Source organism: Stegostoma tigrinum, chromosome 2, assembly GCF_030684315.1.
Source record: "Stegostoma tigrinum isolate sSteTig4 chromosome 2, sSteTig4.hap1, whole genome shotgun sequence".
NCBI classification, from domain to species: domain Eukaryota; kingdom Metazoa; phylum Chordata; class Chondrichthyes; order Orectolobiformes; family Stegostomatidae; genus Stegostoma; species Stegostoma tigrinum.
In genome coordinates, this window is record NC_081355.1 from 103,098,139 (window position 1) to 103,124,004 (window position 25,866).

General features: G+C 39.1%; 1 protein-coding gene across 2 annotated transcripts in view; it reads left to right on the forward strand.

The window, feature by feature from the left end:
* Positions 1-22,587, forward strand: part of oxnad1 (oxidoreductase NAD-binding domain containing 1) — a 31,653-nt gene extending 9,066 nt beyond the window's left edge. Inside the window, exons 3-8 of one of the 2 annotated variants that reach the window (XM_048519780.1) lie at positions 957-1,063; positions 5,007-5,148; positions 5,432-5,600; positions 18,594-18,739; positions 20,447-20,555; positions 21,684-22,587. In XM_048519780.1, the coding sequence (XP_048375737.1) occupies positions 957-1,063; positions 5,007-5,148; positions 5,432-5,600; positions 18,594-18,739; positions 20,447-20,555; positions 21,684-21,835 (825 nt within the window). In that variant the 3' untranslated portion in view covers positions 21,836-22,587. Of the gene's footprint in view, positions 1-956; positions 1,064-5,006; positions 5,149-5,431; positions 5,601-18,496; positions 18,740-20,446; positions 20,556-21,683 lie in introns of both variants that reach the window. The other variant, XM_048519785.1, reaches the window with a different exon arrangement.
* Positions 22,588-25,866: the final 3,279 nt, after the last annotated feature.

Below are 25,866 nucleotides of genomic sequence, written 5' to 3' on the forward strand. Positions count from 1 at the left end.
TAATGAGGCAGGCTTAATAAGTGTAAAGGATCCCCTTTGAAACAGTGATCATAACATGGTAGAATTTAGCATTCAGTTTCTAGGCCTGAAACATCAGCTTTCCAGCTCCTATGATGCTGCTTGGCCTGCTGTGTTCATCCTGCTCTACACCTTGTTATCTGAGATGGAGGAACTTGGGTTGGAAACGATTGTGCGAAGTTTAAGTAAGGGTAATTGCAAAAGAATGGGAGAAGAGCTATCCGGAGTGGACCGGGAAAGGAGTTTAGTAACTAAGATGTTTGAGGAACAAAAGCAAACGTTTATGAAAATAGTTTGTGGCTTGCAGCAGGGTAGATTAGCTTATGTAACTGCAGTATTTTGTTAATATGTTGTTTTTAGTATAATAAAGCATTGTAATATTCAAACAGCATTTCCATTTTGTCCAACTTTTCAATACGTTGAATAGCTAAAAATCATTTAATTTCTAACTCTGGTCGCCATTCATTTAAGTCTCTGCAATTTGGTGAAGTCCATTTATCTCTGATATTAATTTAACTATCTTGTTGCAAGTGCACAGTATTCAGATAAAGTGCTCCTCGTTTACGTTTTTGGCTTTTTCCAAACATCCGACCTGATTTTGATTTATTAACTAAGCACTCTTACCATCAAATTTTTAGTCCCTTTTTTGTTTTATATTCCTCAATTTTTGTAGCGGTAAACTATTGCGAGCTTAAGGAAAATTAATTGTTGGAAATGTTATTAGTTTTGCTTTGCAGATAAGGGCTCTTTTCAACCAGAGGTGGAATGGCTAAATTTCGTGTGGCGGAGATACCTATGTTCTGAAGGTTTTTTTTAAAGCGGATTCTGAAATAGGAAAACACAGAAAATAATCTACAAGATATTTGAAACCTCCCAATTATTGTGTGGGAGAACTATTTTTGGTTGTCAATCAATAAACTTTGTTTTCTTGCATTTAGATGATTGCTGAAGCAAAAGTCTGTGGAATAGTTCAGGAATCTGAAACAGTTAAAAGACTACGCCTTGTCATCATGAATAAAGATTTTGCTTTCAAAGCAGGACAGTGGTAAATCTTCAATTCAGCATTAGATGGGTTTATTGTAACTACCTGGTAATTGCTTTAGTTTTTTGTGTAGTGCGTCTTCTTTAGCAGTTCAAAATACATTTAGCTTCAACGTGACTTTCCTGTAAATTACTGTGTACCAGAGCTACTGATCTGTAAATGCTGATAAATATGTCTTTTAAAAAATATATAGTTTTAAATGTAGTTTTTAGCCTTAGTGGTATACGTTGATCAGCTCTAACATAACTGAAAACTTAATTAAAATTTTACTTTTTGGCAATGTTGGCATTTCAAGGTGGGCCCTATTTTTTTCCCCACACATCATAAAGCAGGTAACAGAATGAAAGTGAGGTTTAAGAATGTCTGCCGCTGCCAGTAGTAAAACTGGAAACTGATAGAAATAAGCTAAGCCAAAGAAATCTGAAGTCCTCATTCAGCTCAAACATTCACTGTCTCCACTACAATAACAGCAGTGTGTACAACATCCAAGATGGTAGTGCATGAACTTGCCAGGGTTTCTTCATCTTCCAAACCCAACATTACGGTCAAGAAAAAAAAGGTAGCAAACATTTGGAAACAACACTACAAGGTGACATGTAATTGTGACTTGAAACTGTATCACTATTACTTCACTGACACTGGACCAAAAACTGGAGCTCCTTTCTTTGCAGCATTATGGCTGTGCATTCATTAGATGGATTGCAGCAGTTCAAGAACGCATTTTGCCACCACCTCCTCGACATCAGTTACGAGCAAATGAATGTCTTATCATAGGGCATAGAGTCCCTACAGTGTGGAAGCAGGCCATTCAGCCCAACAACTCAACACCGACCCACCGAAGAGCATCCCACCCAGATCTATCTCCCTCCCCTATATTTTCCATGGCTAACACACCTAACCTATGGATCCCTGAATGTTACAGAGCAATTTAGCATGGCCAGTCCTGGTAACTTGCACACCTTTGGACTGAGGGAGGAAACTGGACCACCTGGAAGAAAGCCGTGTGGACGCAGGGAGAATGTGCAAACTCCACGCAGACTGTTACCTGAGGGTGGAATTAGATGCAGGCCCCTCAACCTGTGCCCCTTAGTGCCTCTGCTGTTGAAATTCTAGTGCAAGTACGATCTGGAAGGCGCTGTCGAAAGATCTTTGGCAAATTTGTGCAGTGCATCTTGCAGACACTGCTCCTACAGAAAGTTGATGGTGGAGGAAGTAAATGATTGTTGATGTGGTGCCACTCCAGCAGGCTACTTTGTCCTGGATGATGTCCAGCTTCTTAAGTGTTGGAGCTACACTCATCCAGACAAATGGGGAGTATTCCCTCACACTTCTGTCTTCTATTTTTTTATATATGGTAGATGAACTTCGGGGAATCAAGAGGTGAGTTACTAGATGCAGTACTTCTAACCTGTGATCTGCTCTTTCAGCCTCAGTATTTATAGAATGACTGGAAACTCAACTGACTCAATGTTGATAGTGGGGAATTCAGTGATGGTAACACAGTTGTGGTTTGATTGTCTCTTTTTGGAGTGGTCATTGCCTGGCATTTGTTACTTACCACACCCAAATTCACCCTTCTGACGGAGGGACGTTCATTGATGAAACAGCTGAAGATGATTGGGCCTAGGATACTGCCCTGAGGAATTCTTGCAGAGATGTCCTCAAGCTGAGATGACTGACAGCCACAACCATCTTCCTCTCTACATTTGCAAAACACTTCAAAACTGCACGTTGTGGTTTTGGATGCTTTTATGAGTGGTAACAGTTTCTTAGTACCCCTACAGAGTGGAGACAGGCCCTTCGGCCCAACACGCCCACACCGACCCTCAGAGCATCCCATCCTGAAGCCAGAATCACTCCCCCTATAACCCACCTAATCTACACATTCCTGAATGCTGTGGGCAATTTAGCATGGCCAATCCACCTAGGCTGCACATCATTGGACTGTGAGTAGAAACTGGAGAACTCAGAGGAAACACATGCAGACACGGGGAGAATATGCAAATGCCACACAGACAGTTGCCCGAGATTGGAATTGAGCCCAGGCCCCTGGTGCTGTGAGGCAACAGTTAACCACTAAGCCATTGTGCAATTTCAGCCTATTAACCCTCCATAATTTTGCAAACTCCTGTCAACAGCCCCTCGCCCTTCCCTGCCAGGAAAACAGTTTCATCTTTTCCAAAGCAGTCACATTCTTCCCACGTAATGATGACTGAACTGTACACATTTGCGGCTTTAGTGGTGTCCTCTGTATATTCACCTCCATGGTTGTTTATTCTATGCCCGTCTTAATGGAGCATAGAATTGTGCATGCTTTTTCAAGCAGCTATCTATCCTGCCAACTTTTAATGACTTATGTACATATAAACCCAAGACTCTTTGTTCCTGCACAGCCTTTTGAATAGCCCCCTTTAATTTATACTCTTCATGCCTCCATGTTCTTTGTACTACAGTGTATTACCTGTCACTTCTCTGCATTGAGTTTCAGCTGCCACCTAACTGTCCACTGTTCAAATTTTCAACACCCTTTTGGAGTTCACACTGTCCTCCTCCCAGTTTACAATTCTTCCAAGTTTCAGGTCACCTGAAAACTTTGAAATTGTCCCCTCCGCACCAAGATCCAGGTCATTTATTTACGTCAGAATAAGCAAGTCATCCAATACTAACCCCAGAACTCCACTCATAACCTTCCTCCAGTCTGAAACCTTCCTCGGCCACTTTTGTATTGTCTTGCTACTGTTTATTTCATAATATATCAACTTTCTACAAAATTCTGCTGTGACATTTTATCAAATGCTTTTTGTAAGTACGTGTACACCATACCATGCCCTTAACATACACTTGAATGGTCTGTGTTGACTGCCAAGCATGTGTAAAGATTGCTTAGGCAAGTGTAGCCCTCAGCAGATTTGGAACATCTGTTGAGAATGAAGAGGTGCATGACTGCCTACCCAATGGAGATAATATAAAACAACAGTCCTCATTGAGCTGTATATACTGTAATTCCGCAGTGGCCAATATCCTGCTAGGAAGTTCAAGCACTTTCACTCGAACAGGCCTTTGGAAGCTTCTGAATATGTGATGGCAGTGCAAAATACCAGACACCAAGGTCCTCAGCTAAACTAACATGCCAGGCATCTTAACCGTGCTGACTCACTCTCAATTTGCATTTGGGCCAAAATGACCAAAGTGAATCTTTTAAAGTGAACTTGAATCTGGAGTGCTTGCATTGCTGTCAAAGGAAGCATTAAAAAGGGTATTCTAAAGGTTTGAAGATAATAAAATGTGAGGCTGGATGAACACAGCAGGCCAAGCAGCATCTCAGGAACACAAAAGCTGACGTTTCGGGCCTAGACCCTCTCTGATGAAGGGTCTAGGCCCGAAACGTCAGCTTTTGTGCTCCTGAGATGCTGCTTGGCCTGCTGTGTTCATCCAGCCTCACATTTTATTATCTTGGAATTCTCCAGCATCTGCAGTTCCCATTATCTCTGATACTATTCTAAAGGTTTGACTTAGTTTTGCTATTGATTTTGAGTCTTCAGGGAAGCTCATCCACGATCCCAGAACTGAGCACAACTAAATTTAAAAGATAAATAACTGATGCAGAAACCTTTGAAATCACACATATCAGAGAAGGAGCAGCCAGTAGGAATGTATGTACAGGTGTAAATTAGATATAGTGTTAAACCATGAAGTCAATTCAAATGAAAAGCCTAATATATTTCAATTAGATGTCTTTTTGCTACGCTTGCGATCTAAACTATCCTTTTCCAAATTCGCCCTGCCCTTAAATGTGAAACAAATTTTTGCCTGACCAAGCTGTATTAATTTATTTTTATTTTCTGCTACTGCCCTGTTCCGGTTTAAAGAGCTGTGTGAAGAGACAGTTATATAAATTTACTGTTAGTTGCAATCCTTTTATTTAAAAAAAATTATTCCATTATAGGGTAGATTTCTTCATACCTGGCATTTCACAAGTTGGTGGCTTTTCTATCTGTTCAAGTCCGGGACTGTTGGAGAGGGAGAGTGTATTGGAATTGGCAGTAAAATACAGCGAACATCTGCCTGCACACTGGATTCATACTCAGGTAACCAAATTTTTTTTTGTTTGTTTTCAATTTAATGGTTTCAAAAGAATTAAAGCAACATTAGTAAATGCAAACTAATTATGTCAATGCAATGTTTTAGTAATATAAACATGTTTTAAAGAAAAACAATTATTGCATTAAAAATGTCTATTGTTGAATGATGGTGGAGTTTTTTCTGACAGAGAATTGATCGCTATGATTCCTATTTTTGACTGTTTGTACATTTGTCACTAAATATTCATCTTATTTTTAGCTAGCTTTCTTTTTGCTTTATTCATCATAGAATTTGTTAGTGGCTGGCAAGGCCAGTATTTATTACCCACTCCAAAGACCTTCAAGAAGTAATCATGCCCTCTTGAACTACTGCAGGCCAGGAGGTACCAAACAAGCTTCTTGCCTAGTCCTGGATGGTGTAGAGCTTCTTCAGTATTTTTGGAGCTACATTCATCCAGGCAAGTACAATAATAGAATTATATAATGATACAGCACAGAAGGAAGACCATTTGACCCATGTCATTCAAGTCCACTTTATCCAGAAACAATTTATCCAGTCCAACCCCCACCCTTTGCGTGCACTCAGAATTTTCTTTTTCTTTTCAAGTGCCTAACTGCTTTGAAAGTTACCATTGAATCTGCCACAGCTAGGAACAGTGCATTCAAGATATTAATCACTGAGATTTTAAAATAAAGAAAATGTTTTTCCTCCTTTCTCCTTGGTGTCTTTCGCCAAATCAACTCAAATCTGTGCCCTCTGGTCTTTGACCTCTATGTCAATGAAAACAGTTTTCTGGACTCTGTATACACTCTAGGTGTTGAGCACCTCTATTACTTGACATTTCAATCTTCTCTTTAATAAGTACTTCAGCGTCTATGATCTATATGTAGCTGTTCACCTTCACACCCTTCCTGAAGTTCATCTACTCAAATTGAACATAATACCAGTCGAGTCAGCGCCAGTATTTATAAAGCTTCATCATAACTTGGTTTTATAAAACCAAAGTACTGCAGGTGCTGGATATCGCAAATAAGAACAAAATGCCAGGGAAGCTTGGGAGGTCTGTTAGCATCTGTGGAGAGAGGAACAAGGTTAATGTTCTGACAGTTTTTCTGAAGATGCAATGTTAACTTTGATTCATCAGTGGGGAGAGAAACGCTGAAGTGTAATGACACATTTTTGTGTTTTTATTCCTTACTTTCATGCGCTGAGAACAAGAAGCGGATTTGCACATGGAGGCAGGGGGTATTTCAGAAGTGTTAAATTAATGCTTTGCATCTGTCTTTACAAAAGAGAAGGATGCTGTCCAGACCATGATGACAAAGGAGGGATGGATTTTTTTGGACTGGAGGAAGGTTTGTAATGGAGTTTCCTAGGAGTTGGTTTTTGAACTCTGCTTTTCCTTCATATGAGCTAATAGAGTCATAGGTTTCTAAAGCACAGTAAAAAGATCCTTCAGCCTATTGTGTCCACGTCAATCAAAAACAACCACTTAACTATTATAATCCCATTCTCCAGCACTTTGCCCATAATCTTGTGGCCTTGTGATTGTCAAGGTACACATCTAAATACTGCTTCAGTATGAGGGTTTCTGCCTCTACCACCCTTACAGTGATGAGTTCCAGACTCCTGCCACCCAATGGTTGAGTAAGTTTTCCTTCACATCTCCTCTAAACCTTTTTCCCTTTATCTTAAATCAGTGTCCCCTGGTCCTTGATCCCTCCATTTAGGAGAAAATATTCTTCCTGTCTGCCTTGTATGCAGGGAACAATTTCAAAGTGAACAGATGACATGAAATTTGAGAGAATTATAAACTGAGGAGAACAATGTGGAACTCTAGAAGGATACTGACAAGTTAGTGGAGTGGGTTGATAGGTGCCAGATGAGGTTCAGTGCAGAGAAGTGTGAGGTGATTTACTTTAATAGGAAGAAAATTGAAAGTAGTATAAAATAAGGGATACTATTCTAAAAGGTGCGCAGGAGCAGAGGGACTTGTTATTTCCTCATTTGGAATGTTGTATACAGTTGTGGATGCCACATTATAGGAACAAAGCATCTGCTCTTGGGAGAGTGCAGAAGTGATTTAAAATAATGATTCCAGGGCTGAGAAACTTCAGTTTTGCGGATAGATGGAAGAAATTAGGACTGTTCTTTGTGAAGAGAAAGAAGCTAAGAGAAGATTTGACACAGATTTTTCAAATTCTGTGGACTTAATAGAGCACATAGGGAGAAGCTGCTTGTGTGCTTTCTAAAGCCTGCTGTGACTCTACCCTCGCAGATCTAATACAGCTGCAACACTGGCATTTACTCAACAGTGGAAAATTGTCTAGGTATGTGTGGTACACAAAAAACATGACACATACAGCCCACTCAGCTACCACCCAATCAGTCTATTCTTGATCATCAGGATAATGGTGTAAAGTGTCACCAGCAGTGCTATCCAGCAGCAAAGGCTTGGTTGACTGCTCAGTGACACTTAGTTTGGGTTCTGTCAGGGCCATTCAGCTTCAGACCTCATTACAGCCTTGGTTTAAACATGGTCAGAAGAGTTAATTCCAGAGGTGAGGTGGGAGTGACTACCCTTGACAACAAGGCTTGGAATTGAGTGTGGCATTGAGAAAACTCCAGCAAAAGTGGAGTTCAATGAGATTCAGGTGGAAAATCTTTGGTTAGAGTTAATATAGATACATGGGAGCAGCACCACCTGGATTTAAGCTCGAGGCAGACTAGGAATACAGCAAAAGGGAAGGATAACTTAAGATATCTTGGGATTTTCAACCTCTCTAATAATGATAAGAAAGCTAACATTAGGACACTTTATCTAAATGCTCGTAGTATTTGTAACAAAGTAGATGAGTTAACAGCACAAATCCTTTTGAATGATTATGATGTGGTAGGCATCACAGAGACATGGTTGCAGGGAGCTCAGGACTGGCAGTTAAACATCCAAGGATTTACAACATATCGAAAAGACAGGGAGGTGGGCAGAGGGGGTGGGGTTGCCTTTAAGAATGGAATTAAATCTACGGCACTGAATGACGTGGGGCCAGAAGATGTGGAGTCTGTGTGGGTGGAATTGAGGAATCACAAAGGCAAAAAAACTATAATGGGAGTTATGTTCAGACCTCCTAACAGTGATCAGGACCAGGGGCGCAAGATGCTGCGAGAAATAAACAGGGCATGTCAGTAAGGCAAGGTCACGGTGATCATGCGGGACTTCAATATGCAGGTGGATTGGATGAATAATGTTGCTGGTGGATCCAAAGAAAGAGAATTCATGGAATGTTTGCAGGATGGCTTTTTGGAACAGCTTGTGATGGAGCCCACAAGGGAGCAGGCTATTCTGGACTTAGTGCTATGTAATGAGCCAGACTTTATAAAAGACCTTAAAGTAAGGGAACACTTAGGAGGCAGCGATCGTAATATGGTAGAGTTCAGTCTGCAGTTTGAAAGACGGAAGTCAAAATCGGATGTAATGGTGTTACAGTTAAATAAAGGTAATTACAGGGGCATGAGAGAGGAATTGACGATAATCAACTGGAAGCAGAGCCTAGCGGGGAAGACGGACCAACAATGGCAGGAGTTTCTGGGTGTAATTGAGGATACAGTACAGAGGTTCATCCCAAAGAAAAGAAAGATTATTCGGGGTGGGATTAGACAGCCATGGCTGACAAAGGAAGTCAGGAAATATATCAAAGAAAAAGAGACAGCCTATAAAGTGGCTAAGAGCACTGGGAAATCAGAAGATTGGGAAGGCTACAGAAACAGACAGAGGATAACAAAGAGAGCAATAAGGAAGGAGAAGATCATATATGAAGGTAGGCTAGCTAGTAATGTTAGAAATGATTGTAAAAGCTTCTTTTAATGCATAAGAAACAAACGAGAGGCACAAGTAGATATTGGGCTGCTCCAAATTGATGCTGGAAGGCTAGTGATGAGAGATAAGGAATTAGCTGAAGAACTTAATAAGTACTTTGCATCAGTCTTCATAGTGCAAGACATGAGTAGTATGTCAACAATTAGGGAGAGCCAGGGGGCAGAGTTGAGTACGGTAGGCATTACAAAAGAGAAAGTGCTAGAAAAGCTAAAGGGTCTAAAAATTGATAAATCTCCTGGCCCGATGGGCTACATCCTAGAGTTCTGAGGGAGGTGGCTAAGGAAATAGCGGAGGCTTTGGTCGTGATCTTTCAAAAGTCACTGGAGTCAGGCAAAGTCCCAGATGATTGGAAAATTGCTGTTGTAACCCCCTTGTTTAAGAAAGGATGAAGGCAGAAGATGGAAAATTATAAGCTGATTAGCCTAACCTCGGTAGTTGGTAAAATTCTAGAATCCATTGTCAAGGATGAGATTTCCAAATTCCTGAAAGTGCAGGGTCAGATTAAAACAAGTCAGCATGGTTTTAGTAAGGGGAGGTCGTGCCTGACAAACCTGTTAGAATTCTTTGAAGAGGTAATAAGTATGTTAGACCAGAGAAACGCAGTAGATGTTATCTATCCAGACTTCCAAAAGGCCTTTGATACGGTGCCTCACGGGAGGCTGCTGAGCAAGGTCAGGGCCCATCGTGTTTGAGGTGAGCTACTAGCTTGGATTGAGGAGTGGCTGTCTGACAGAAAGCAGAGAGTTGGGATAAAAGGCTCTTTTTTCGGAATGGCAACCAGTGACGAGTGGTGTCCCGCAGGGTTCACCTTATATATTAATGATCTGGATGAAGGGACTGGGGGCATTCTGGCGAAGTTTGCCAATGATACGAAGATAGGTGGACAGGCAGGTAGTACTGAGGAGGTGGGGAAGCTGCAGAAAGATTAGACAGTTTAGGAGAGTGGTCCAGGAAATGGCTGATGAAATTCAATGTGAGTAAATGTGAGGTTTTGCACTTTGGAAAAAAGAATACAGGGATGGACTATTTTCTAAATGGTGAGAAAATTCGCAAATCAGAAGTGCAAAGGGATCTGGGAGTGTTGGTCCAGGATTCTTTAAAGGCTAACTTGCAGGTAGAGTCCGTAATTAAGAAAGCGAATGTAATGCTGTCATTTATCTGAAGAGGGTTGGAATATAAAAGCAGCGATGTGCTTCTGAGGCTTTATAAAGCTCTAGTTAGGCCCCATTTAGAATACTGTGTCCAATTTTGGGCCCCACACCTCAGGAAGGACATACTAGCCCTGGAGCATGCCCAGTGGAGATTCACATGGATGATCCCTGGAATTGTAGGTTTAACGTATGATGAACAGCTAAGGATCCTGGGATTGTACTCATGAGAGTTTAGAAGGTTGAGGGGAGATCTAATAGAAACTTACAAGGTAATGTATGGTTTAGAAGGGGTGGACGCTAGGAAGTTGTTTCCGTTAGGCGGGGAGACTAGGACCTGTGGGCACAGCCTTAAAATTAGAGGGGGTAAATTTAAAACTGAAATGAGACGACATTTCTTCAGCCAGAGAGTGGTGGGCTTGTGGAATTCATTGCAACGGAGTGCATTGGAGGCCGGGATGTTGGATGCCTTCAAGGCAGAGATCGACAAATTCTTGATCTCAAAAGGAAACAAGGGCTACGGGGAGAGTGCAGGGAAGTGGTGTTGAAATGCCCATCAGCCATGATTTCAATGGCGGAGTGGACTTGATGGGCCGAATGGCCTTACTTCCACTCCTATGTCTTATGGTCTTACGTGCCCCTCCAAGCCACTCATCATTCTGCCTTGGAAATATAACTCCATTCCTTCAGTGTCACTGGGCCAAAATACTGAAACTTCTTCCCAAATGGCACTATGGGTCTACCTATACCAAATGGATTGCAGTGGTTAAGAAGGCAGCTCGGCCTGAACTGCTGAGCAAGTAGGGATGAGCAATAATTGTTGGTCCATCCAAAAAAGCTCACTTCCCTTGAATGAATAAAAAGCTGCTGCCATCTCTAGTAGGTCTGTTTTTATTGAATCCTAGAATCCCTGAACTGTGGAAGCAGGCCATTTGACAAATCAAGTCTACACCAACCCTCCGAAGAGCGATCCACGATGCTCCCCTGCCACACCCACTCTTAGATCCACCCCACACCTCCACCCCATCCAACCCTATCCCTACAATCCTGTGTTTCCCATGGAAATTCCCTTAACCTGTCAAAGGGAAAAAATATGCGCAGGAATGCTAATGAAGAAGGTTGGGATTTTGGCTACTAAATTTTACTACGTACCAATTTAGACAGTTGCTTGGCCAGTCTGAGGGAAAATACTCCCAAATTTTGGTAGAACTCACCAGATGTTATTAAATGACTTTGTCGGGTCAAGTAGATTGGTCAGACATGACAAAAAGGTCAACCAATGTCTATTTTGCAGCCGTATGATCCACCTAAAGCTATATTTTTTCTCTTTTTTTTTGCTGATTTATTAGGATAATTCAAAACTGTCAATCATTCTACTGTTTTAGAATCAGTAGATTAGCCTGGATAAAACCCCAGAAATTATAGTGAACAAGTGGGACTAACAACAATATAGTCATTATTCATACTTTCTATTCCAGTTTCATTTAATTAATTGAAATCAGATTTATAAATGATCATTGTGGGCTTTAAACCTGAGTTTTAAGATTATTGAAAACTGATTATCCACTTGGCTTGACATCTGAAATATTAGTCCAGTGACACAAACAATATAAAAGCCTGGTGGGTATATAGCGTAATCCTGAAAACAATTTCTCAATTCTGTGATAAGTAATTAGATTAATTTCTTCCACTGTATGCAGTTGGCTCAAGGTTAAGATGTTGCTGTAAATTACACAAAAGGCTTTTCACTTTACAAGAAATTTAAGGGGAATATCATTTATAATTGCATCAAATCACTGAGTTATGTACACATTTCTGCAACTACTTGTAAGAAAAATGACTTATGGACTTTTCACTCCAGCTCTGCTATTTAGACCTTCAATTCAATGAGCAGAATGGTAAAAGTATAGAGGCTGGTTGATTTTTGTTTTGTCTTATTTGTCCCCATAAATTGAACATGCAGTGGGGAAACTGAGCACATTTGTTCAGAAAATCTGAGTTATTGTCATTGTTGGGACTTGATGTGTTGGAACAAACCCTCCTGGTACTTGAGTGATGTACTTTCACAAAACTGCTCAATAGCATAGTAACATGAATACTGTTCCTTACTTGAAATTAATAATAGCTTAAATTTAGGCAAAGTGGGTAGAACAATGTAAATTGAGCTATTCAATAATTTTGTTTTGTTCTGGATTCCAAATTAATGATCCACTACATGGTGATTTTCATGTTGTGACTGATACACATTCTGCTACCACTAGCTGGTGCTGTAACACTGTTTCACTGCCTTACCTGAATGTAACTGGTATGGACATCAGCGATGCAGGACAATAATTGCGACTTTTGAATTCTGAGTTACTTTTTGTTTCTATTTTGAATTGGAAATTGTGTATTTCAGAAAATTAATATAAATTTGTTATTTGAAAGACAGTGCTCCACTTTTATAATCAGATGAGTCAGCATGCAAGCACAATCATCAATTTCAGCCTTTTATATTCCACATGTGTTGTACATTCCTTGGCATCTAGTCCGGGGCTAAAGCTTTAGACTTGAGGTGATTGTTCTGTATTCTTTAAAAATTTCAAATTGAATTGAAATGGACACCAAAAGAACTCCATCTCTGAAGCTGAATTTTGTAATTTGGAGCATAAAATATTGCACAATTTGCCATGCAAGCCCAATTTTAGGACAGTGAACCGTCATCAAGCTGCGATTTAGATTTATTACTATGGAATGCCGTGGTTACTGGTATGAATCACTTCCTGCTATTCTAACATTTCAATGCTCAAATTAGATCATGAGAATCTCTTCACAATTGCAGATGTGGCTAAGATTTAGATGGTATAAAAGGAAAGCACTTTTCACCTCGAGGTGGAGGGCACTAATAAACATATTCAAAACCATGAAAGGAATGCAGGAATATGCACCGTGCTGCCTGAGATGGTGATGGAGGCAAGTACTCTTGCAACATTGAAGAAACATCTGGATGAGTACTTATAATGTCAGGGTATTGTAGACTGTGGAACAGTTGCAAGTAAATGGGCCATGATGTGGAGATGCTGGCGTTGGACTGGGTTGAACAAGGTCAGAAGTCAGATGATGCCAGGTCTGTTTGAAATTACATGTTCGGAGCGTCGCCCCCTTCGTCAGGTGTAAACTGGGTATCCTTAACATTGATTCTGGATCCCATGAAGTCACAGGACATCAGGTCAAATAATGGCAAGGAGTCCTTCTGATAACCTATTGTAGTGTTTCCAGTCATAGATGACCACATTATGCAGCAAAGATGCAAGAGAAGCAAGGTCAATCATCTTCCATGGGACGGCAATGCAAATGAGGAGGACTGTGGTGCCACAGTGTTTAGAGGTTGCAATCAGAACATCATGTCAGGATTTGCAGCATATCTGCAATGCTTCACGTTTTCTACTAGGGCCAACGACTGCCATAATATGTATCCTGTATGTCAGGTTTCCATGCAGATCACATCGGAGGACTTGTTGCAGTGAACATGGAGTAACAAATGTGATGAATTTATAAAGAAGTACCAACGAAATGCCCTCATGGATTTTGTTTTTAATTATCATTCCACTACTCCCAAATGCAGTTTCAGGTCTGTGCCTGGAGGTGGAGGGAGCTTGCCGCCTTGTGGAGCCTGTTGGTTTTGGAGCTTTCACAAGCAGCCATGTCCACAGACGAGTGTTTATGGCAAAAGGCCCTGGGCATCCTGAGACTGTTCTCCCCAGGTGAAGGGTTACTTTCTTTGGATTGAACTATGCTGCACATGTTTGAGGATTGCAGGTTAAGTGGAGGTGGTGGGGGGAGGGGAGACATCTTTGATGTGTCCTGAGAGAGACTTCCAGTGGACCTGGATGTGATTATTCCTCTGGCTGGGTGCTTACAGGCACACTGCTGTAACCTTGAAGAAGGGCACCTGGAGTGACATCAAGGTCCCACTGTCATCTTGCCTACTTAAAGCCTATAAGAAAGCGCCTTGCTCGTGATTCCTTTAAGCTATCTGTAATGTCTTCCTCAGAAGTGGAGAAGCAGATGCTGCTCTCAGAAGCAGTTGTCTTCTTGATAGCAACTGTGTGGATGCCACAGCTGCCTGTAGGAGATGGAGGGAATGAGTTGTGAAAGAAGGGTAGGAGAATGAGCACATTAAGAATAATTGGTGGTATTGGGAAAGCACTTGACACTGAATTTTACTTGGGTGCCACGTGGAAGAGGTTCCAGCATCACACGAGCAGTTCGGGTTCTCCTCCCTTAAGATGATTTTCAAGAGATTCAATTGAATCACATTGTCTATATCTAAAACAAATTCACTCTTACTCTTGACCAGAACCTCAATATCTCTATTCATCCATTGTTCCTTTAATCTGAGATAATGGGAACTGCAGATGCTGGAGAATCTTACCTTTAATCTTACCAGTTTTACCCTTCTCCAACAGGAACAGAATGCCTCTGAACTGTCATCATTGTGCTCTTGAACTCCTCCCACTTGTATCTGCAAACAGTCTATTCCAATCAACTTTTGAAATTTCTCATCTCATACCATTAAAATTTGCCTTACTCCAGTTAAAAACTTTAACTTTCATGGAAGGCTTATCCTTTTCCATAACCATTTTGAAACTAATAAAGTTATGATCGCTAGACTCAATGATCCCCCACTTTTACCTTCGTCACCTGCCCTGCCTTATTGCTCAAAAGAAGGTGTAGTTTTTCTCCTCTTCTAGTAGGAGCATCTACATATTGAAAAAGAAAATGTGTCAGAAGTGCTAAAGAAAATGTGTCAGAAGTGCTCAAGAAAATTGTTCACCATCCAAACCTTTAATACTGTGGTAGTCCCAGTTAATGTTTGGAAAATTAAATCCTCCATTGTTACAACTTTTATCATGCTTTCATATATCTGAGATCTCCATGCATAATTGTTTCTCAATTTCTGCCTTAGTACTGGGGGGCCTATAGTACAATCCCATTGACGTGATCTTCCCTTATTTGTAATTTTTACCCATATATTTTTACTGGATGATTTTTCAGATGTATCTTCCCTAGTTACAGCGGTAATGTACTCCTTAATCAAAAAATGCTGCCCGCTTCCTTTCTTACCTCCTCATATCTTCCCTACAGCATCTAATTCCAGAGCTGCCAGTGTTGTGCATCTCTCAGCCACTTTATGTAGTAGCTATGATGTCCTCATCCCATGTTCTTAAACATGCCCTGAGTTCATTAGCCTTGCCTGTAACACACCGTGCATTGAAATAAATGCAATTTAGTTCTTCAGAGTTAGTACATACTCTGACTGTCTCTTATCTTTCTTTCCAATTGACGTGCTCTCCTCCCATTCAGAACCTACGTCATCAATCCTTCCATTTACACTGCTACCTAGAATTCCGCTATTTGCCTTCTCTGTCAATATAAAGTCTCCCTTAACAGAATGAGCAAATCTCCCTGCTAAGATATTGTTCCCTTTCCAGTTTAAGTTAGAACCATCCTTTTTGAACAGTTCTTTTCTATCCCAAAAGCTATTCCAATTGGCCAAAAACCTGACCCCCTGAACAATACACCAGCTGATCAGCCATTGATTTATCTCCTTTAACCATTTTTACCTTCCCTCATTTGAGTTTGAGTTTCACGTTGGGAATAAACCAGAAATTACTCCTCTTAAGGTTTTTTTTTTGAACTTCCACTTAACCTCTTAAACTCACTCAGCGCTGCTTTAATCTTGTCCCTAAAATGCCATTCCTACTGATATGTACAATAAGTTCTGGCTTCTGAATCTCATGTTTAACAATATGCTTGAAATATTTAGAAACGTCCTTAACCCTAGCACCAGGAAAGCAACAAACCATCGTAAACGTACACTCACTGCCACAGAATTGCCAGAGTCGTCTGTCTATGAACCTGACAGGAGAGTCCCAAATAACAACAATCCTATTAAATATTGTCAAACACTGCCCAACATAGCAGTCATTCCAAGTGTCCAGAAACTGACTGGCCCTTCCATTCTCCTCGGAGAGACTATCCCCTTCAACTGTTCCAAAAATTGAATATCTATTTGATAGAGGAATAGTCATCGGAGACTTTTGAACTGTCTTCTCACCTTTCCTGACAGTCACCCATCTATCTAACTGATCCTGCTGGGTAATAACTTTTCTAAATCTATTAGCCATCTCACTCTGGCCTTAATAACATTACGTCTAGAAAAGGATGTTTCAATGAAACTTTATATAAAATAAACTACCTTTCATTACCTACAGCAAATAATATTGAAATGAAAAAAAATTGAAAAATATATCTCAAACCTATAAAAATTAAATAAAATCAACTATTTAGCTGATTAACTGAATAAAAATGATTCCTCTTCAATAAATTTTTCAAAGGAAAAGCAATCTACTCCAGAGACTGTAAGACTGTTCAGAACGAAATCACAATTCCTCATTTTAAAAAAAAATTGTTTTATTCAAAAGAGACCCCACAGATTTTTCTAACTTCTGAATTAAGAATAATTGTTCGTTGTAGACCCTTTTTAATTTTTTTTTTAAAAAATCATCTGTTTGGAAAAAGAAGCACTTTTTTGTTTGGTTTTTTGGGTTTTATTTTAATCTTAGTAAAACAAAATGGAAAGAGGCCATATTAGTGAATTGTAATGACTATAATAACTGAAACAGTGAAAGGAAAACTATAATAAATCTTTAAGCCTGCAATCCTAGGAGCAGCTTCAAGATCCGTGCTGCTCACTTAAAAACCAAGGAAGTCATCTTTGTGTTGAGCCGCAGGAGATGAATAGCTACTAAATGAATATTTCATGTCAGTTTTTACTGTGGAGAAAGAAATTGAGTCTAGAGAAGGCAGAGAAATAAACTTTGATGTTTTAAACACAGTTCACATTACAGAAGAGGAGGTTCAGGTGATCTTAGAATACAAAAGTGACCTGATCTAATATATCCCAGAATATTGTGGGAAGTAAGGGAAGAATTTACGAGAACCCTCGCAGAAACCTTTGCATCATCTATAACTAAGGGTGAGGTGCCTGATGACTGGAGGGTGGCTAATGTTATACCTTTGTTTAGGAAAGGTTGTAAGGAGAAACTGGGGAACTACAGACCTGTGAGTTTGACTTCAGTTGTGGGTAAATTCTTGGAGTTGATTATAAAAGAAAGGATTTATGAACATTTAGAGAGGCAGATTTTGATTAGGGATAGTCAGCATGATTTTGTGTGAGGAAAATTGTGTCTCCAAACTTAATTGAGTTTTTTGAAGATGCCAGAAAGGTGGTTGATGGCAGAGTAGTAGATACTGTTTATTTGGATTTTAGTAAAGCCTTTGAGAAGGTCCTACATGGTAGACTAATTAGTAAAGCTAGGCCACCTGGGATTCATGGTGAGCTTCCCAATTGGATACACAGTTGGCTTAACAGCAAGAGACAGAGAGCTATGGTGGAGGTTGCTTTTCAGGCTGGAGGCCTGTGACCAGTGATATTCCACAGGGATCAGTCCTGGGTCCTCTTTTGTCAATTATATTGCACTGACCTAGGGTGACAACTTCTGACCAGGATAGCAGCATGTGGCGGCCTCGTAAAAGCAAAACAGCCCTGTGCACCACCATTCTGCCCACCATGATCACCATATCCTGGTCAGCAAACTGGATAGCCAACTTGCCTGTTCTAATGCCAGTTGTAAGGGGCAATTCCCATCTGGCAGTGACTGAACAGCACAGAGGTGGGGCTTAATTAAGGCACTAGTGGCCGGAATGTCTGGGTGGTGGTGAATGCTTCACATTATTTTCGGCGGAGACGTCTGTGTGTGCAATCAGATTTAATACTGATTAGCAAAATGTGACTAACACAAACAGCAACATTTTCCTGAAATGAAATTGGCATGTCATTTCAGGAAAAATTGGCTGCTTGTGTTAGTCACCTTTTGGATTTAAAGGTTTAATTTGTTGAACCTTCTCAAAGGCCTCCAAATGAGCGCTGTTTCAAGCGTAATGACTTTTAGTGAAATGTATTCGCTAGTTCTGGCATAATATTTCAAATTCAGCAACGTTCAAGTAGCAGATGTTAACTATTTTTGTAACACTTCATTGAATTAGCAATAGTAGGTCATGCGTTCTGACATTTAGCTTAGCTGCAAGGAGGCTCTACTGAAATGCAATGAGCACATTTTACTATACAGCATTAAATCTGATTTTTCAGTTCATTTTCAGAAGCACGGCACACTGAAAGTGGAGGACAGTTGTGCAGAAAATGTTTTGAGCCTATGCCAAATTGCAATTTTGTTTTTCAAAAAAAACTGTTCTTAACAAAAAAATTTTCATTTTCTTCGATAGTGCGATGTTGGCTCAGAAGTAACTCTTCGTGTAGGAGGTGATTTCTTCTTTGACCCACAGCCTTCTGACACTCCAGTGAACCTGTTGTTGGTTGCAGGTGGAGTGGGCATTAATCCCTTGTATTCCATACTGTTGCACGTCGCAGACCTCCACAGAATGCAAGGAAACAAGCCTTATAAATACAAACCAGGATCAGTGCAGCTGTACTATAGCGCCAAAAACACAGATGAACTTCTTTTCAAGGTGAGCTAAACATTCACTTTTACATTTTCAAATCACTATGCTGATCTATATCTGGACTAGATCAGTAATAGAAAGACATTGTTGTTCTACAAACTGAATTTAGAGCTGAATTTGGACTGGATTTTATTACAATGAGTGATGTAATTTAGCACACAATTAACTGGTTGTTTTACTTAATTTTCCTTGCTTTGAGCCAGTGGAATTGAATGTTTCATTTAATACTCAGCTCAGAATTATTCCCTTGCAGACAATGATGCTGTGTTGTCCTTTGTTCATTTTTATTTAGAATTCCTGTTGACTAAGAAAGGCCAGCAGTTATTAGTTCATGTCAATTCCTGGTTAATTTCTTCAACTTTAATCAGAATAAATTGCTTTCTTGCTTGTATATCTTTTGTGAGTATTTGGGGGTGCGTAATTGAAAAATGTGGTTCACTTCACATTTATTGCAGGATTCTTAATATTTGTTGCACCCTATCCTCAACCCACATTGTGATATAGGATTGAAGATGGGAAATTGTCATCTTTGTGATAATATATTTGTATTGTCGTGTTTAAGCAGCCAAAGCCACAGAGTAAAATATTTATTTTTCTTTATGGTTCTGGTGTTTAATTACTCCAACATTAGGTTTGTTTAAATTCACTTTAATTCAGAGCAAGGCCAACTTTTTAATGGAACTTCACAGTGAAGGCTAACCTGAGCAGAGGTGGACCAAAGTTACCTTCAAAGGAAAGTATTAAGGAGGCATTTGAAGATTGGGCATGATGTAGAATATATGGGCCAGGAAATATGAATAGGGATGGCATGTTGCCTTCACCTTAAGGCATTAGTAAAACTGTTGGGTTGTCAACAACCTAACACCTTTCATGGACATCCGATTAATTCAGTAAATCTTCAGTTCACTTCTTCACAATTTGCCTCGATGGGATTTGAGCTCAGTGTCTGGAATCATAGTCCAATATCGTAGTCCAGAATTTCAAAACAGATGATTTAAACTTAGAAATATTTTGACCTAAGAAGAAAAGAAAAGACTTCAAAATGGAATCAACAGACTGTTGAAACATCAAAATGACAGATAACTTCATACTCACTTAGTGTTGAATTTTATCCATTTTCAGAGGAAGAATTAGGAAAGATAAAATGGGAGCAATTCCAAAGGGGTCATGGGGAGAGCTGCTCAAATCATTCAGGGTTACAAGAAAGGTTAAGAACCTAACTTAAAAAGACACATGAAATGCTGAACTTCATATGTAGAGACAGAGAATATGAAATCAAAGATGGTACGATATGCCTTTATGAAAGACTAGTGAAATTGCAAATGGAAATTTAAAAAGAATGAGAAGGCTTTGGAGTATATGTAGAAAAGATTTGGTGGAATGGTTCCACGGCTCAGGGACACCAGTTCCCTGGATAGGCTAGAAAAGCTGGCATTCTTGTCGGGGGAGGAAAGAGGTGTTCAGTTCAGAGGGATTTGAACAATAGAGATTAAGAAACTTCCCATTGACAGAAGTATTGAGAAGTAGAGGATACAAATTTGACATGATTGGCAAAAGTGCCAAACATGACATAATAGAGGGTTGCTTCCACTTTTTGTTTCTCTTCCTTCCCTTTCCTAATTCATTTTCTGCCTTCCCCTTATCCATCAATGTTTATTATTTAAGCAAATTGTAGTTGGTATTCATCCAATACTGTGTAAACGTATCTTCCAGAGAAGCATCATAAACCTGGCTAAAGAGTTTTCTGGAAAAATGAACTGTAATTTTCATGTGACACAACAAAGTTTTGAAATATCTCGAAATATGCAACCTTATGTGACAGGTAAGCTCTAGTGTGTCTAACAAATGTGCTTATACAAGAATTGATGCAGGTCTTAAGTTAATTATTTGGTATATTTAGCAATACAGCACAGTTTTACACTAGGGAATAAAGAAAAGCAGCTTACCCAAGAAAGTAACTACATGAAATAAGGGAGAAAAGCTAAGAATGCTTGAAATTGACATTTTATGAGAAAGACACAACAAATAACATGCATTTTAAGGAGGATCCCAAACCTTGTGAAGACTGCAGAGGAGAATCATTTTTAACGCCCAAAGAGAAACCTTCCACAGACAGAGTGATTGGTAAACCAAGGGCACAAATTTAAGGAAATTTGGAAAAGAACCAGTGAGGAAGATGAGGAAAAAATTACCTCGGTTATGATCAGGAAAGAACCGCCTGAAAAAATGGTGAAATCCATTTCAATGGTAATCTACAAAAGGTAGTTAGTTAAGTAATTGTAAAAGCTTTTCAGGACTGTAACCCATGATCTTGACCTGAAGTAGTATTCCAATTGGGAAGGGAGTTAGAAAGAATGAGTAAGAGTTCATTTTTAAGCGTCAGCTTTGTAATTTAGTGTCAACATTTTTGTTTTAATTGGAAACATGTCACTTTAAGCCTCCTTCAAGGACTGAGCGCAGTCTAAGTTAACCATCCATTGTACATCAAGGGATTGTGAAAAACTTCAATGAAATGTGTAAATGAGGCTCTATCTGCCCCTGTACATGGCTCAAAAGACTCCACAACACACTTATTAAAAAAGCTAGTGTGTTTTCCTTGCATCATGCCCATTTAGTTCCTAATCAACATCTTATCTCACAGTATACATCTCCTCTTTATTTGTGAGACCTGTGTTGTGTGCAAATTAGTTGCCATGATCCTTTATATTACACTAGTTAATTCACATATTTGAAACAATTCTTAAACTGTGAAGTAATTTAGATATTGTGAGGTTGTGAGTCTTGCTATGTAAATGCAAGATTATAATTTTCTTTTTGTTGATAGCTAACATTGTCTTCTAATTGATGAATTAGGAAACATGAGAGTTGTGCATCAAATCATTAAATATAATTGTGTTTTAGACTAGTAATTTTTAGTTGTACCTTAACAGTTTTTTCATTTCTATTTCAGCTGGAAGAATATCGGAAAGGACTCTAGCACATGTATCAAAGGATAACCTCTGTTATATATGTGGTCCACCTCCAATGATAGAGGCTGTTTCTCAACAGCTAGAAAATCATGGTGTTCCTAAAGAGAGTATCATTTTTGAAAAGTGGTGGTAGTGCAAACTGAAAAAGGCAGTTCCCTCAACATTATGATGTGTTCTGATAATCAGAGTTATAACTTTACTCCAGCATTGAATATCAATCCCTGGTTGTTCTTTGATTCCAGAACCACTAGAAATGCTGGAGGCAGTACTCGACGTTGGAAGTTGAAATCAATATAATTGGGTTTAACGCTATTGTTGTGGTGAATTGTCCGTGGAATTTTAAATCATGAATATTGCTGTTAAATTCCTGTTGTGAAATATATAAAATCTTAAAATATCCAACAGTAGAAGTTGACATCCTCTTTTTACTTTCTAACATTACAAAAATGCAAATTACATAATATTTCTGAGTTGTGTTATACACTGAACCTTTAGCTGAAGCTGCATTAGTTTTATATCAATGCAAAATGAGTTATATTGACTCAAATGGAATTGAACAATCCAGGATTTGTACCCCAATCTAACATTCCCATGTGCACCGAAGACCATTTCTAATAAATAGTGGGTAAATGACGCATCAAGTAAAATACAGTGCAAAATCAGTGTGACCAGGAAAGTTGCTATGGACTCGTTGACTGTTCAAGGGTGAGAAGTACTTGACTTGTTACTTTGACATGCAAACTCAGCCATCAGAAAGCATAACGTGGACCCTGTGAAACACCATCTGCCACTTGCACATTTTGCTGTTTGAATACGCGTTGCAGACATTTGTTTGAAATTTCACAGAATGTGGTCATTTTCAAATAAAGTATGTTTGTATTAGAATTTATCCCAGTAGATTATTGCCCAACTTGCTAACTGTCCTGCCTGGGTGCGTATAACCATGCATCAACATGAACAAGAATGAATCTGGACTGCAAGTTTATAAGAGGATTGGAAACTTTTATATTAACCTAAAAATTGTTAAACAGATATATGTAACACCTTTTGAAAGCAGTATTTTAAGGACAATTTCAATGCTTTGAAGTTGAGAATCAATGCTGGCTGGAGTGATTTCTATTTGTAAAAGTTACTTTATTGTTTACAAAGTTGACATTTCTAACTTTCTCATTAAGTACAGTGCAGTTAAGTTTTACTTGTTATTTATTTGAAACATAATTTATTTTATTCAGATTTGCAAGTTTGTGCGGAAAGTGCGTGAGAGAGAGAACTTGACTGGTGATTGTACATTGGTCATCCATGTAATTCTTCAGATACAAGGGGTTATTTAACAACTTGCAGCTTGTTTAGCAACTGCATTGTTTACATTGTCCTGAAAAGTGCAAGACAAAAAGGTTTGACTAAAGAGATAACAAGGTGTAGAACTGGATGAATGCAGCAGGCTAAGCAGCATCAGAGGAGCAGGAAGGCTGATGTTTCAGGCCTAGACCCTTCAGAAATGGGGGAGGGAAAGGGGGTTCTGAAATAAATAGGGAGAGGGGGGAGGCACATAGAAGATGGATAGGGGAGAAGACAGGTGGAGAGGAGACAGACAGGTCAAGGAGGCGGGGATGGAGCCAGTAAAGGTGAGTATAGGTGGGGAGTTAGGGAGGAGAAAGGTCAGTCCAGTGAGGACTGACAGGTCAAGGAGTCGGGGTGAGGTTAGTAGGTAGGAGATGGAGGTGGGGCCTGAGGTGGGAGGAAGGACAGGTTAGGAAGGCAGAGACGAGCTGGCCTGGTTTTGGGATGCAGTAGGGGGAGGAGAGATTTTGAAGCTTGTGAAGTCCACATTGATACTATAGGGCTGCAGGGTTGCTGTTCCTGCAACCTACAGTTCCTACTGTCTCTGAAACAAGGTTTGACTAAATGTCTTTTTTAGCAATACTCGAGCTCCATTTTGTTCATTGCAATACAATCTCTCTGCAATTGGACATCTTTGTAAGCTGCATATCACCAGAAGCTAAGTGAAACTTGCAGTGCCTTACATAATTCTGTTAGTTGTTCCTTTTAAAATGAATCTGAAATTAATCAGTAATGATTACCATGAAGTGATGTCTCTGCACCTGTCCTTCATCTTCCTAAATCAAAGGTTGTTGCCCCAGGGCTGCCATTCATTTGTTTCTATTTTCTAATTTGTTTTTAGAACACAGGAGTGGAATATTTTGAGTTTGACTTGCTTTTAAAATCAATTGCTAGAGTCTTCATTGACTATTTGTACTTGTTGCATGAATTTGATAACTAAATCTAACAAACCTGAACCATTTTAACACTTCCGTTCTCTCTCCCTTACTTCTTATTTTAAATTTAGGAAGCATGACTACGTTGTTCCAATTTCGCAGTCTACCATTCATTTGATTGTAGTTTTATTTTATCCAACTAGGTAAAGTATCGGCAATAAAATGTGACGAATCTTTTAACTGCTTTTTGTGCAGTCTTATCAATCCTCAGCACCTAAGGACAGGAAAGTTTTAACAACATTTAACGGAACAAGTGTGGTTCCACATTTTGTCCATTTGTAGAATCCATACTGTGCAGATAGAGACTACACTGTCCCTCTGAGGAGTATCCCCCACAGACCCACCCCACACTGCTGTATCCCCGTAACACGGTAGGGATTTTTACCCCGTAGCTAATCCACCTAGACTGCACATCCCTGGACACTATTGGGCAATTTAACATGACTAAACCATCTAACCTGGGCATCATCGGACTGGGAGGAAACCCATGCAGAAAGTGCGAATTCCACAGTAAATCTCTTTGGAATTAATTTGTACTTATTTTTCCTAACTCTGTTATCTCTGCGTATTCTTTACTTAGGGCCTGATCCTGTCTTTTGGTTGGGTGAAGAATTGAAATTTTACTTTTCACCATCAATCAAAAATCTAGATAAATGAATGATTGACCTTTCCAGAAGCTACTTGAAGTTTACTACTCTGGCTCAAGTTTTTTTTATTAGCAATTCCACACAGTTATTTAATTTTATTTAGTTTTAATTTGTTAATTAAGGTTCTGAATTATTAATGGTAATTTAATATAATGGCTCTTGATCCATGCCAAATGATGTCTAACACAGTTGACCACCACAGCACAAAACATCTTGTATGATGGAAAGCAACTATTGTTAATATAAAAGTAATAGCTAATTTTTACAACTCAGTTTTGTATTTTATTCTAAATTGCATCATAATTTGTGGCTATACCTACCATGACTCATGCATTTGCAAAATCTTGTCGTTTTGGTAACTAGTACATGTTTCGATATATGGCACATTGCCTTTTGGCCAGAAAGCCATAACCAGTGTTTATTTCGTAAGTTTCTTTTGAATTTAGTTTACGGAGTATAAAAATGCCAAAATTTTCTTTCATTTTTTTATAGGACTGTTAAAAGTGATGCATTTTGTCCAAAGTGCATGCCTCATGTATGCTGCAATAAATCATTTTGGCTTTTATCTTAATCTCATTTTTCATTTGGTACACACTTTATACAGTGTGTACGAAGCTAATCTAAAATGGAAAATTATGTGGAACTGTTTCTTTTTTGTGCAATCATAGCACCATGATATTTTTACCTGGCACCTCAACTTGGGCGTACTTGAAATTCTTCCCTCCGACAAATTGTATCAATCGCAGAGGGGTCAAATTTGTCAGTAGAAAATACATAATGAAGTTCCTTTGGTTGTGTAATATACTTGTTTTAAAATTTTAAGAAGTGTGTTATAACTGTTAGTGCAGAAGATAATTCAGCTTTCTTCTATGAACTATGCATTTAATATATTTTCACTTGAAACCTAGAAAAGGTAGCACAAGTAATTGTTAATATATCAACTTCAATGGAAGTAATGCTGTTAGAAAAACTATTTACTTGGCTATTTAGATAACTAATAAAGCTTTCCAATAAAGAGTGCATGAGAAACCTTTTAACAATTATTTTACAGAAGAAAATCCCTCAATATAATGTGATTTCACATTGTAGTTTAAATAAAAATACCATAGTTTGGAATTAAGATGTGAGTGGAGAAAACAATTGTGCACAATTTGTTATCCTTCCTCTTGTAAGATTGATTGGTCCTTTTGTAGACCAGCTAAGCTTCTGTATTTTTCTTCCAAATTTTGAGACAGTCTCAT